At 40.9% G+C, this 14,593-nt stretch overlaps 1 protein-coding gene across 20 annotated transcripts in view; it reads right to left on the bottom strand.

Moving 5' to 3' along the window:
* Positions 1 to 14,593, bottom strand: part of Epb41 (erythrocyte membrane protein band 4.1) — a 151,742-nt gene that overhangs the window by 51,149 nt on the left and 86,000 nt on the right. For all 20 annotated transcript variants that reach the window (XM_057785599.1, XM_057785596.1, XM_057785597.1 and 17 more), the window contains exons 6-8: positions 11,549 to 11,624; positions 9,435 to 9,653; positions 2,754 to 2,841 (exon numbers count right to left, since the gene is read on the bottom strand). In XM_057785599.1, the coding sequence (XP_057641582.1) occupies positions 2,754 to 2,841; positions 9,435 to 9,653; positions 11,549 to 11,624 (383 nt within the window). The remainder of the gene's footprint in view (positions 1 to 2,753; positions 2,842 to 9,434; positions 9,654 to 11,548; positions 11,625 to 14,593) is intronic.

Genomic DNA, 14,593 nt, shown 5'->3' with positions numbered 1-14,593 from the left:
TCATTGTAGCTTTTTGGAGTCTGTTGTGGAACTAGCTCTTGTAGATCAGTCTGGCCTCGAACTCACAGAGATCCGCCTGCCTCTGCAATGTGCGCCACCACCGCCCGGTACCCTCTCACATTCTTTTTTTTTTTTTTTTGGTTTTTTTTTCGAGACAGTGTTTCTCTGTGGCTTTGGAGCCTGTCCTGGAACTAGCTCTTGTAGACCAGGCTGGTCTCGAACTCACAGAGATCCGCCTACCTCTGCCTCCCAAGTGCTGGGATTAAAGGCGTGCGCCACCACCGCCCGGCCCCTCTCACATTCTTAAAGGCCACAGGTTACAACTATCTTCCTCTTCTTAATTTTTTTTTTTTTTAAAAAGGGCTGGAGAGAGGGCTCAGTGGTAAAAACACTCACTGACTGCTTTCCCAAAGGACCCAGGTTCAATTCCCAGCACCCACACGGCAGCTCACAATTGCCTGTAACTCTGATTCTAGGGGATCTGACACACTCATATAGGCATACATGCAGGCTAAACACCAATAAACATAAAAATGTTTAAAATTTAAACTTAATTAATTAATTATGGGTGGGCCCAGACCTGTCACAATGAAAGTACTTGTGGAGGTGAGAGGACAATTTGCCGGAGCTGGCTGTCTTCTTCCGCCATGTGGGTCTCGGGATCAAACAGCTCACCCGGCTTGGCACCAGGTGCCTTTACCCACTGAACCAGTTTGTTAGCTTTCTTTCTCTTTTGATGACATTACTGGGAGGAACATCGCTTTGCGACATTTTGAAAGGGCACGTGTTACCTGGCTCCATCCACTCCTGACGCCAGCCTCCGTTAGGAAATGAAAGCTGACACACGGGTCCTAATGGAGGCACGGTGCCCTGTGCAGAACAATGCAGAGCACAGCGAGGGCTTTAGAAAGCCATGGTCGTGCAATGACATTTTACTAGGATGAGAAGAACCCGGAAAATCGTCCACAGGTCTAAGTAGAGACCAGATGCTTGAATGACCTCATGCCTGAATGCTTCTAAATTCCTACCAAGTGATTGTTCTGCTTATTCTGGAATAAACGGAGCAAAAGAGAGTTCATCATCCTCTGAGATAAGCCTATCACATCTTTGAAGAGTTCTGCTAAACAACTTGTCACACCAAGCTAAAAAGTAGATTTCCCTGTAGTTTCCATGTTTCTATTTTTATGTCATTGGGTTTATGCCTGGAAGCCATGATAAAAATCTCTTTACTTTAAAACATTTATTTATTTGAAAAAGGGTCTTATGTATTCCAAGCTGGCCTCAAATTTCCAAAATAGCCAAGAATGATCCTGAACTTCTGATCCTCCTGCCTCTACTTCCTAAGGGCTGGGCTTATGTATGGGCAAGCACCAGCACGTCTGGTTTATGACTGCAGGGGACTGAACCCAGGAATTCACGCACACTAGGTGAGCGCTCCATCAGCTGAACTTTATCTCTAGCCCCATTTCGTGGCTAGGTATCTCTATTCCTTTATTTCTTACTGGCTGTGGCTTCCTCTACATCACAGCTACCAGTTCCTCTAAACGAGCTTCGGGATCATCCCTTTGCAGCACCCCTAGCCATTTTAGTAGCAAACGACCTGCATTAATTAGGCAGGTCTGTGATGGAAATTCACACTTCTGATTTCTGACCCCAGTGGCTCTCCAAAGAGCTACAGCTCAGCCAGAGTGCATGAGTCACTTGGAGAGCTTGTCCCAGACTGCTGAGGTCCTCCCCACCTTCTGACTATTAACTCTGGGAGAGACCTGAAACATGGACTTCTAACAAGTTCCTAGATGGTGTTAAATGCCATTGACTCAGAGACCACACTTAGAATCACTGGCCTTGGGAAATGGCTCTGATTCCGGCATCGTGAGCACCATTTGAATGCTCATTAAGTCTGGAGCGAGAGCCGCTTCTGAGCCAGCCTATAAATCTGGGCAGAGCTCTGGAATCCGCATATTTAGCAGGCGACCACGTGATTCTTTGCTTGTGAAACTGAAATATCCCTTGATGACTCTATGTATTTTATTTTTTTTTTTGGCTGTCTGTATTTTCAAATGTAGCTTTATTTTAGAAAATACAACTTATTTTCCTTTTGATGTTCATATTTTTATCTTTACATGTTTTGGTTGCAATTTTTTTGTAAATAGGAAACATTTTATTGATATAGAATTCATATAGCACACAATCTTCCCACTTAAAGAATACAATTTATTTTTCAATATTTAGAGGCATACAATCTCCTCCCCCACCAAAAAAAAAAAAAAAACCTTAAGAAGCTATTCTCTAACATGGCAGTGGTGGCATATGCCTTTAATCCCAGCACTTGGGAGGCAGAGGCAAGCAATCTTTGAGTTCGAGGCCAGCCTTGTCTACAGAGCAGCAATGTTCCAGTATAGCTAGGGCTAGGGCTACACAGTAAAACGCTGTCTTGAAAAACAAAATAAATAAATAAATAAAACACCATAAATAAATGTTGTTAAGAGGGATAAAACAAATGTATCATATACATTTTCTTGCGGGGGGGGGGGGTTCGAGACAGGGTTTCTCTGTAGCTTTGGAGCTTTGGTGCCGGTCCCGGAACTAGCTCTTGTAGACCAGGCTGGCCTGGAACTCCCAGAGATCCGCCCGCCTCTGCCTCCCGAGTGCTGGGATTAAAGGTATGCGCCACACCGCCTGGCTCACCATATACATTAATAAATCTGTGTCATATGCAAATACACACACATTAAAGGCAAAGTTATCACTACCTTTGCTTTGTGAAGATCAACTCCATACATGGATAACTTTTTGGCATTCTCAAGAAACTCCAAGTCGGCCTGAGCTGGAGTCATGGACCTTTGGCAGAATAAAAACAGAAAATTCATTGACACGGCAGAAGCATTTATAGCAGTAACAACTGAATATTCACTGTGCTTTATATGAACACACATCCCCCAACATATATGTATAGAATTGAGCCCTCAAAGCAATTATGGAATGAGACTCTTCTCACTATGTGAGTCTAAATAATTTAAATATGTCTTAGAAAACAAAAGTTTAAAAAAAACGGATGTCACCCAAAAGCTATCGGAAAGGCAAACTCTTATCCAACTACTTGCTTCAAGCGACCCCATCCATCTGAAGCTCAGCCCCCTCTCTTCGGCCTTTTTCTGTGTCACACATGAATTCCTCCTACTTTTTCTTTTTAACCAAGGAGATGACCAAATTAAATCCCCAGTAAAATTTACAAAATCCTCTTAGCTACCCTTTTCTCTCTATACCCTGAATTGAGTTATTATGGAAATTAAACTGGAGGGCAGGCTACTGTTACTTAACTGGGACTCTTAATGGGGGCAGATTTGATGAAAAGAAATTTTCTGGTAACAGATGGTGTCCTGCCCACTAATCTCAACAAATAAGCTGGCTAACAGAAGCATCCTGAAAATGGGACTGTTTTCTGTTATTAAGATGTCTTCACTGCCAGCCATATAATGAGTTAAACTTGTTTGGAAACAATCAATGCACTGGGTAAGCATTCACTGTGCCAGCCTCTCCTTTATAAGTTTCTTCTCGAAGGATGTGCTTGAGCTGTTCTGTTAGCTTTGGAGACAAAGACATCACTCATAATGATGCACAATCTGGACCAATTACGACAGGTTCACAGTAACAGCAAGGCAGTCGCATCCCCAGGGAGAACCACTCAGGACAAGCAGCCTTCCCCTAAGACTGCCTGGAGTCATCGAAGCAGCAGGGGCGTCTTCATTTAACCAGGAAAGGCCTCTGCCAAACCCATCTGTCTTTTACTAAAAAGAACAAAGGGTTTCTTGGAGCCACCAAAGGGAGAAGAAAAAAAAAATCCCCCTAGCTTTCCCGAATAAATGTTTCAAAAGCTCTAAAGCGTCACACCTGAACCTATTAATTGACGGTGTAAACAAAGGGGGTGGAAATCTGTGTGCAAGTTATTCAAACACCTCGGGCAACTTTTGTAATTGCATATATCTTTCCATGTAAGCGACGTGAGGTTAGTCTCAGCTATTTTGTTTTTGTTGTTCCTATTATTACGTGTTGATAAGTAGAACCCAGATAATGTCACCAGCAAATCAGAATTCAGTAAGAGGCAGTAGGTTCAAGTCACATCCTGTGGACTGGAATCCTGCCCTTAGAGTCATGACTCATCTCCTTCAGTTCCCTCTATTAGGTATGAATCATAATAATGTCTATTTGTACATCACAGGAATAAATAATGATTTTTTTTTGTCTCTGGTAAACACATGAAATGTGATTATCAAAATCAAATGAGATTATGTTTGTGAAACTGCTCTGTAAGCTATAAATGTTTATTACTAACTGAAACTTTAGTTTTCTAGTAGTTCAATGGTCCATCTACATACAGAGCATAAAATAAAAATACAAAAAAATACTTCGTAGCCAGGAGTGGTGGCACAGAACTGGAATTCCAGTACTTGGGAGATGGGGCAGAAGGACAAGGTGCTTGAGTCAGCACAGGTTACATGAGACTATCTCAACCCCTACCCTCACTCCCAAAACTTTTTTTTTTTTTTTTTTAAAAAGAGAAATAGCCAGAGGTGGTGGCACAGGTCTTTAATCCAAGCCTTAGGTAAACAGAGGCTGAAGGACCTCTTTGAATTCAAAGTCAGCCTGGTTTACATATTGAGTTTCAGGGAGGCAAGGCCACACAATCAGATTTTACCTCAAGAAAGATTTTTTTGGGGGGGAGGGTTAGATCACTTAAATTCATACACAAATTTTAAAACAATAAATAAAACACACAACAGAAGCCTTCCTCTACAGCTGGGGAGATGGCTCCCTGCTTGTTGTGCGAGCATGAGGACCCGAGCTCCCAGCACCCACAGAAAAGGTCAGCAGTGTGTGCCTACAATCCCAGTGCTGAAGAGGCAGAGGCAGGGGGATGCCAGTCTTCCTGGCCACTTAGTGCAGAGAGCTCCACCGTCGGTGAGGCTGACAGGAGCTGGCGGGCTGGTAAAGATATGGCTCAGTTGGTTCAGTGTTGACCGTGCAAGCAGGAGGTGCAGAGAGAGTTCAGATCCCAGCATCCATGTGAATAAAAGCAAAATATCATCCACATCTATAACCCCGGCCGAGCAGGACAGAGGCAGGAGAATTGTTGGGACTTGCTGGCTGCCGGCCTAGTTAAGAGAAGATGAGCTCCAGGTTAAGTGAGAGACCATATCTCAATGGCACAAAGTGGAAGAAAATGAAGGACACCTGATACCACCCCTGAGCTCTGCCTACACAGGCGCCTATGCATGCATATGTGCACATACACCACACACAAAAACATCTCTCACACAATAAGGTGGAGAACAACAGAGGAAGACATTGATGGTACCAGTCTCCAAAGATGCTTGCATAGATACATGTTATCTGCATACATTTCTCTCTCTGTCTCTCTCTCTCTCTGTCACACATACAGTTTAATTTTCCACTATATTCACTTTTCAACTCTAAGGGACATCAATTTGAATATACATATTCAAACTATGTATCTAGGTAAGTGTGCTTCTACACACGAGGAGGAGGTAAATGTATAGATCTTCATTTATTGATACAAATTTAAGGCAAATTTTGTTATATGTATATTTCTGCTTTTGACTAAGGCATTGTGTCTGAGCAGTTCATTTAAAAATGTAATGTATAATTAAGAAATAAAGGTTAATAGATAATCATCTATAATAGCCAAGATTGTAGTCATGTTAGTTAGGTTTTCTAGATATATAGAGATATATTTCAGTTAGATATCCTTCAAACTTTTCAAAGACTAACAGAATATGGCATTTAAAATGTTTTAAGAACTTAGTACTTTTCATGACAATGAGACACATCTGCTCCTGGCAGCAGCAACTACTTCAAGAGGATGATGGACAGCAAGGAGGCTCCTTATGGAGTTTGCTACCCATTGGGGGGGGAAAAAAAACCTTCTCTTGTTTGGATGGCTTGATGTTATGCTGTATGAACTGGACATGCAGGACCCACAGGAAAATGACTGCTCAACTTGCCTAAAGGTGAGACAGTCCTTTGGGGTCCCTGTTTCATGAAAGAGTCTGCCAGACATTCTGCAGGAATGCAGAAGAAAGTGACTGACAAACTGCCAATATAGGCAGAATTATCTTTGAAACTTCCTGCTTCATGGAAAAGTCCAGGGTGGTCCTAAAATCCTTGACCCAAATGAGCCTTCCACCTCACCCTCCAGAGTACATGCATCATGAAAGTGTACCAGTACAACAGTCTTAAATGCTATTTTTTGTTTGAAGGCTTGATTTTTAGTTTTTTAAAAAACTTTTAGTTTTTTTCTTCTAAAAGTACTGGCTCATTCCTTTTTTTAAAACGTATGTCAAATAACCAAGTCTGAGCGATTATAGATTGTTGATCTTTTTTTCCAATAGTGTTACAGAAAAACAGTGGTGAACTTCAGCCCACAATGTAATCATGATGCTTTTGCTGCTGTACACAGCTGTACTTGAATTGGCAGGCAGAGGGATGCTTTAAGTACATTTCATTAAGTCATAGACCATTAACTAAAATACATTCAAGATTTGGTAAAATGAACACTTTTTTAAACTATTTAATCAATATTGTCTTGGGCTGAGAGCGAAGCTCAGATGTACAATGCATTTGCCTGGCATGCTCAAGCTCCAGGTTTAACAACGGCATCTAAACTAAAATAGACTGTTCTTCAAATTGCTGGGCATAGTGAGGCAATGCTCATAATCCCGGCACTCAGGGGCAGAGGCAGGAGGACGAAGAGCTGCTGGCCACTCATACTCATGAAGAGTATGGAAGAAAGGAAAGATGGGAGGAAGATAGGTTAGTTTTGTTGTTTCATTTTTTAATTCATTTGTTTACACAAATGCAGGCCATAGCACTTCTATGGAGATCAGAGAACAATTTGCAGGAGTTGGTTCTCTTTCTCCCATGTGGGATCTAGGGATTGAATTCAGGTTATCAAGTTTGGTAGCAAGTATCTTTACTTACTGAGCCATCTCATAGGTCCCTGTAAGAAAATTCTTAAATGAACCGGCCTTTTTATTTATTTTTTTTTAATTTACACGTGTGTGTCTATGCATTACGTATGTGCATATGGGCACTCCCACTCACGTGTGAGTATGTAGGGGTCAGAGGTCAATGTCAAGAGTCCCCTTCTATTGCTCTCCAACTTACCTTTTGAGGCAGGGTCTCTCCCTGAACCTGGAGCTCTGCGACTGTTAGTGAGCATCCTCCTGTCTCCACCTCCCAGGGCTAGGATTATGGGTACTTATATTGCATACTGGTGAGAAATATGGCTACTAGGACAGTTTTGTGCCTTAGTTTGTGCTTCAGCTCCTTCGACACAGTGAAAAAGTCAAATACCTTAGAACTACCATGGAAACAATTCTGAGTTCAGAGACCTCTTTTTGAAAAGCAGCAGAGTTTGTGGACTATGCTTTTAGATCTGCTGGCGAGTTTAAAAGGTGGCTATAAAGGTTAAGTGTGACACTGAGCACAAAGTGCTTAGCACACTATCTGGCGTGTAGGAAGGGACGATTATAACTGATGACTTATAATTATCATGATTATGTAACAACGGTATAAAGAACAGTCAAGCGTTAGACGAGAGACTGTACAAAGTCCTTCCAAATTTGAATACTACTGTGATCAAATAACTATTAAAAGTATCATCAGAAGCCGGGCAGTGGTGGCGCATGCTTTTAACCCCAGCACTCAGGAGGCAAAGGCAGGCGGATCTCTGAGTTAGTGGTCTCACACATTAGTACCTTAGGACGCATAAGCCCAATGTAGAAGTAAATTTTGAGAGCTAGAGAGACAGATCAATAGTTGAGAGCACTTGGTGCTCTTACAGATGATCCAGGTTCAATTCTCAGCACCAGCATGGTGGCTTAATAGCATTCTGTAACTCCAGTTCTGAAGGTGACCCAGTGCCCTCTTCTGACCTCCATGAGCACAAGGCACACACACAGTGCATATAATACATGCAAACAAAACATCCGCACACATAAAATAAACAAATGTAGCTGGGTGGCATCTGAGATGACTGCTACACGGGCTATAAACTTTACACTTCTTAGTATGGGTCTTGGGGGGTGGGGGGCAAAGACACTTATCATCAAGTCGGAAAACCCGAGTTTGAGTTCTGGAACCCACACGATGGAAAGAAATCTGACTCCTGCAAGTTATCTTCTGATTTCTACACATGCACTCTGGAACACACATGTGTGGGGCATATACACACGCACACACACATACAATCAATTAATGAAATTATGGCTTTCATGACTAAGACATCTGAACCTTAAATGCAATAAGACAGTCAGAACCAGGCCATATTAAGGTAAAGATCTCTCATTAGAAGCATCTCATGATCTATTAAAACAAACTCAAAGAGAACAGGACAGTTCCACAGACAGACAGAACACTGTGGCTACCGCAGCAAGCTCCAAAGACCATACTTTGGACTTCTCTTTGAACAAACTGACCTTTTAAATCTTTGTAACACAGTGCATGCTCACACAGCTCAGGATGCCATGCTAATGTGATGTCAACCAAAGTCAAGATCAGACTAAAGCAGTTTGTGAAATTTAACTACAGTAAGTCATTCAAATAAAAAACAGGCATATGGAGAAAGAAATACAGCGGGGGTGGGGGGAGTTCATTTTGGTATTAGACAACAATTACTGGGTTTATACGTCACACACACACATTCTCTTTTCTAAACTTACTCTTTGCCTCATTTCTTCTAAAGTAATAAACTCAATTAGACACTCTAGGAACCAGATCAGAGAAAACTGAAGGGACTTAAGTTCACAGGGAAGGAACAAAGCAGAGGCATGACCTCAACCTGCCTCAAACCAAGGATAGGCCTTGCTCTTGGTCATGGTATGCTACCTCCCAACGTTACTAATTAACTTCATTAAAAGCAGTAAATCAGGGAATTTGATGAAGATGTGGCTTTAGAAAATACTTTCAAGGGTACCATGACCCTCTGAATCCACACCCACATGCACAGCACCCAAGTCAGAAGGTCTTGCTCTAAGGCTCTTAAGGCACCTAATATAGCATATGTCTAAAACCTGGAATAGAAAAGTTAAAGCAATAATAGTAATAGCTACCGTTTACTGAGCACCTACTATGTAAAGGCCTTGTGCTAAGTGGTTTCATACATACACACACACACACACACACACACACACACAAATTAAACCTGGAAACAAAAACAGAAACAAACAAAAAAAATTTTTCCATTACCCTGATAAGAAAAACAGTCAGAGGGCTTGAATGCCTTTCCCAAAGTCAAACAATAAAGGGAAATGAATTCAGGGTGACTCTCCCTATGATAAACAATGAATCAATAACAAGTCACGGGTTTAAACTCATGGCCAAAATAAACCCAGAACATCTGCAGACAAGTTCACCTGTACGATTTATGCAATTCCATGACCTTCTCTTCAAGTTCCCTGGTCTGATTTGGAGCCAGTTTAAATTCACTAACATAATCCACGCCATGCAGTTCCGGGTCATAGTCTCCCAGTTCAGACTGGATGGTGTAAGAGCCGAGGAGGGCTAAGGTTGCAAAGGAACAGGGTAGCCGTCCAGCAACGATGTCCTGCCGAAGCTGAAGACATAAATAATATCTACATCCAAAATAAGAAAAGATGTGAATATGTCAGTAATAACAAAAGAACACAATACAGACAGACAAAAAATAAAAAAGGGAAAAGAAAGAAGAGAGAAGGAAAGAGGCTAAGGAAACACAACATGATAATTGTTCAGTATAGGACAGGGGACACATGGCTAGTCATTGTGAAATTGTTTCTTCCTTTTATTTAAAATATTTTCATAAAAAGTTCAATAACTATATTGAACAGAGTTGGAAAGCAGTTTAGAAAAAGAGGAAAAGCAGGAAACATCTGAAGGAGGTAAAGAAATTATTTTATTGAGTACATACTCTTTTTGGGGGGTAGGGGCGGAGGTCTTGAGACAGTGTTTCTCTGTGTAGCCCTGACTGTCCTGGAACTCACTCTATAGACCAGGCTGGTCTCAAACTCACAGAGAGCCACCTGCCTCTGCTTCCTGAGTGCTGGGATTAAAGGTGTGTGTCACCACCGCCCAGTGAGTATACACTCTTAAGTATTATGCACACACATGTATACCATAAAAATGAAATAAACAGTTTTCTCAGGGAAGGAGAAGACGTCTCAAATGAGAATGACTTTACACAAAGTAACCTTAGAAAATGCTATAGGCAGCTGGGCGGTGGTGGCACACGCCTTTAATCCCAGTACTCGGGAGGCAGAGGCAGGCGGATCTCTGGGAGTTTGAGGCCAGCCTGGTCTACAAGAGCTGGTTCCAGGACAGGCTCGAAAGCTACAGAGAAACTCTGTCTCGAAAAACCACACTTGATCTTAGCCAAAAGGCTGAGAAGCGATTGCCTCGAAAAAACAGAAAAAAAAAAAAAAAAAAAAAAAAAAAAGAAAATGCTATAGGCTTTTCACAGCACTTAATCATCCGATTTTAGGAGTTTAAATTAGTCCCTCATTTATATTTTCTTGTATTTTTATTTTATAAATGGGTATTCTACATGCATATATCTGGGTACCATGTGCATGCACTGTCCGTGGAGACCAGAATAGGGCTTCTGAGTCACAGATAGCTGTGGGCCACCATGTGGGTGCCGGGAATTGAACCTGGGTCACTAGGAAGAGCAACCAGGGCTTTTAACCATCAAACCATTGCTTCAACCCCTCTCTCATTTTAGAGAGATGAAAACTGAATCCTAGACTGTAAATTCCTCACAAATCAGATTATCAACAACAAAATCAGATTGAGAAAGTATTTTCTTGGCAACCCAGCAATTCAATTTAACAAATTTTGCCAAGTATCTACAATGAAGAGGGCTCCTTGATGACATCACAGGTGTGAATGCTCACATCAGTACTGTTCAACATACAGCAGTTTTCCGTTTAGTTTTTGTTCATCTTTGATAAAATCAAAAATAATTTTCTTAAAAATTCAATAGGTTTTTTTGTTTTGTTTTGTTTTTGTTTTTTGTTTTTCTCTATAGTTTTGGAGCCTGTCCTAGAACTCACTCTTTAGACCAGGATAGCCTCAAACTCACAGAGATCCGCCTGCCTTTGCCTCCCGAGTGCTGGGATTGAAGGTGTGTGCTATAAATTAAATAATTTCAAAAATGGGTCAGTACAAGGGGACGGTTTAAAGGAGAGATAAAGAAATAATTATCATGTGATTTTGCTGTTTTCAACCCCATGGGGAATACAGTAAAACAACTGGGTCTTGCCAGGGGAGTGTGGTTTAAGAGAGGCCCCTCCCACGCTGTACTGTACTATGTGGTGTAGCACATAGTAAGCAGGGTGGCTCCTGCCAGGTTCCAGAAAGCCTGGTTTGAAGGCACCAGAAACTCTGTATTTTAGAGTAACCATTTAACATTTTCTCCTGTTCTGAGTGGGGAAATTCCCAGAGCTGATGATAAGAACACATCTCTGGATTTCTATGCCGACGAAGTACTTACCTTGTTATGTCTTCAGTCAACTGTGCTGGGTCAGGCGGATAAAACTTCACATTAAATGTGAAGTTCCAAGGAACACCTATAAAAATAAAGACAGGAGTTTTGTTTTTTATGTCTAAATTTGTGACTTTTTTTCTTTTTTTTCCCTTAAATCTTTCAACATTTTCTGTTTTAAAACACTATTACCTTGCTTAGATCCCACCAAGGAAAGCTAGAAGACCTCATTTATCTTTTAACCTTAGCACAGTCTTCATTATAGTGGATTAGAACCATACAGGCACAATTATATGAAGAAACAATCCTGCATCTTGACTTGCTCACAGAACTTATTTTAGGAATGTGATTTATATTTTGCTCTGAGCCATCAGAAGTCAATGGGTGCTCTTTTGCAATTTTGAAGATATTTATTTATGATATGTAAACACTACCTGAAATAAAAGTTCATGTGCACATATATACACACAATTCAATGTATGTAAAAGAAACAAAAATTTAAGATAAAATAAATTCAGCAAAATAATATTTGAGGAATTGGGTACAGGCCACCTATGAATTCTTATACTATTCTCTTTAATATTTTCCATAAGTCTGAAGTTATTTTAAAAATTTATTAATAATTTAAAAGATTTACTTCTAACTGTGTGCGTTCTCTATATATGCATGTGTGTGTATGTACACACACACACATGTATGCAGCTGCTCACAGAGGCCAGAAGTTGTTATTGGATCCCCTGGAGCTAAAATTCTAGGTGGTTCTGAGCTGCCTGGTATGGGTGCTGGAGACCAAAGGGTCCTCTGGAAGAGCAGGAAGCGACCACAATTGCTGAGCCATCTTTCCAGCTCTCTCTCTCTCTTTTTTTTTTTTTTTTTTTTTTTTTTTTTAGTTTTTCAAGAGAGTCTCTCTTACATAGTCCTAGCTGTCACACTCTGTAGACCAGGCTGTCCCCAAACTCAGAGACCTCCCCGCCTCTGCCTCCAAGTGCTGGGATTAAAGATTTACTCTAAAACATCCCAGCCTAATTAATTTTTTTTTTAATGGTTTTCTGGCACTGAAGAAAGTTTGGTTTAGCAAGTAAGAACAATTGCTACACAAGTATGAATTCAAATCTCCAGAGCCCATGCTAAGAAGCTGGACATGGCTGCACATGCTTGTAACCCCAGCACCAATATAGGGGCAGGCAGAGAAATCACTGGAGCTTGCTGACCACCAGCCTAGTTACAGCTTCAGTGAAGAGACTCTGTCTCCTGGGAATAAGGCGGACAGTGAGGGAACAAGACATTCAACTTCCAGATAGCCTGCTAAGCCCTATTTCCAGGCATACATCCTAAATCAGGGTTGTTTAGCTTTTTTTTTTTTTTTTAAGTGTAGGTTATGATCCATTGTAAACCATTTTGGTGGAGGAAATATCAGCACTAAAAATATGAAGTAGATATAAAAGAAAACATAAAGATGTCACTCACAGTAAGGGTAGGAATAGTTGGGTGAAATTTCTTTCTGATGAATGTTAAGTTTCAAAAATGATGCTGAGTAAGACAAGTCACTTAATTTTTATGGCATTCAAACGGTTTTAATACAGCCATATTTGAAAATAATAAAAACCCAGAAGAAATTAAAAACACTCCCAAAAATTCAATAGAATAATTATCTCAAAGTTCAAAAAAGTGGTGACCTTTGTGGGAAAAGTGGAGGAGGGTACATGGCTAAAGGTTTTTTAAAATGTAATTTGGGTAAATTACATGTAATTTTCAGCACACAGAAAAGGTGTAAGCATATCTTGCCTGTGGACTATCCCTTGTTTAAATTTTCTAAAATTCTGAAACTGTGTTAAAACATTTTATTAATAATTTTAAGTTAACTGGCTGTTTTTGTAATTTTTTTAAAAAAAATTATGTGTATGGGTATTTCTCCTGCATGTGTGTCTATGTGAGCAAGTTGGATCCCCTGAGATTTTGAGTTACAGGTAGTGTGAGCTGCCATGTGGGTGCTGGGAATTGAACCTGGGTCCTCTGGAAGAACAGCCAATGCTCTTAACTGCTAAGCTATCTCTCCAGCCCTACTAATAAATCTTTTAAAGAATTATTTCTATGGGTGTGTGCTGCATGTGCAGTTACTAACAAAGGCCAGAAGAGGTTATTGGATGCACTTGAGCCAAAATTACAGATAGTTGTGAGCTGCCTGACATGCCTTAGGATGAGGGTGGTTAGCCTGACTCAGCAAGAGAGAGCCCTCATCCAGAACCAAGAAAATAAAGGACCTTAAAGTCAAGTGGGCAGGAGAAAAAAGACAGATAAGCCTAGAAGAAGACACACAAAGCTGGCTCTGAGGAAATTTCACAATACAGGACAAAGCAACTTTGTATGTTCTGCACGTGGATGGCTATGAAAGGGACAGAAACAGAACTGGAAAGTCCCCCGGCTGACAGCAGACTTCTACAGGCAGGGGAGATGTGACTGGAAAGAAAGCCAAGGAGCTCAAACTGCTCTCTGCTGACAAACAGAAATGCTAACGCATGTTAATTCTGGATGGATGGGGAACATGGGCTCAGTTACATGGCCTCCATTCTTTGTTGAATTTCTATTACAATTTAAATTTTGGGGGTTTTTGCTCTGGTGTTTTTTTTTTTCCTTTGTTTTTTTTTTTTTTTTGGTTTCTGCTAGGCAAGTGCTCTATCACTATGCTATACGGCCAGTCCTGAACTTTACCCTATTTTTAAGAATCTGGATTGGGGAGATAGCTCAGTTGTTCAAGCACTTGCCTTTTAAGCATGGAAACTTCAACTTGGTTCCAAGAACCCATAGTAAAGAAAAAAGACTGTACATGATAACACACTTTTGTAATCCTAGCACTGTGTAGGTGGAGACAACAGATTCCTGGAGCTCACTGCCCAGCAAGACTAGCATACTTGGTGAGTTTCAGGGATTTCAAATAACAAGGAGACAGTGCCCAAGGAATAGGACCCAAGGTTGATCCCTGCCCTCCATACACAGGTACACACACGTGTACCTCTACAAAAACAATTACTCATACACATACCAAAAAAAAATCCA

The sequence above is a fragment of the Chionomys nivalis genome, chromosome 11, assembly GCF_950005125.1.
Source record: "Chionomys nivalis chromosome 11, mChiNiv1.1, whole genome shotgun sequence".
Classification (NCBI taxonomy): Eukaryota; Metazoa; Chordata; class Mammalia; order Rodentia; family Cricetidae; genus Chionomys; species Chionomys nivalis.
The sequence above is the reverse complement of the archived record's forward strand: the minus strand, read 5'-3'. Positions and strand labels throughout refer to the sequence as shown.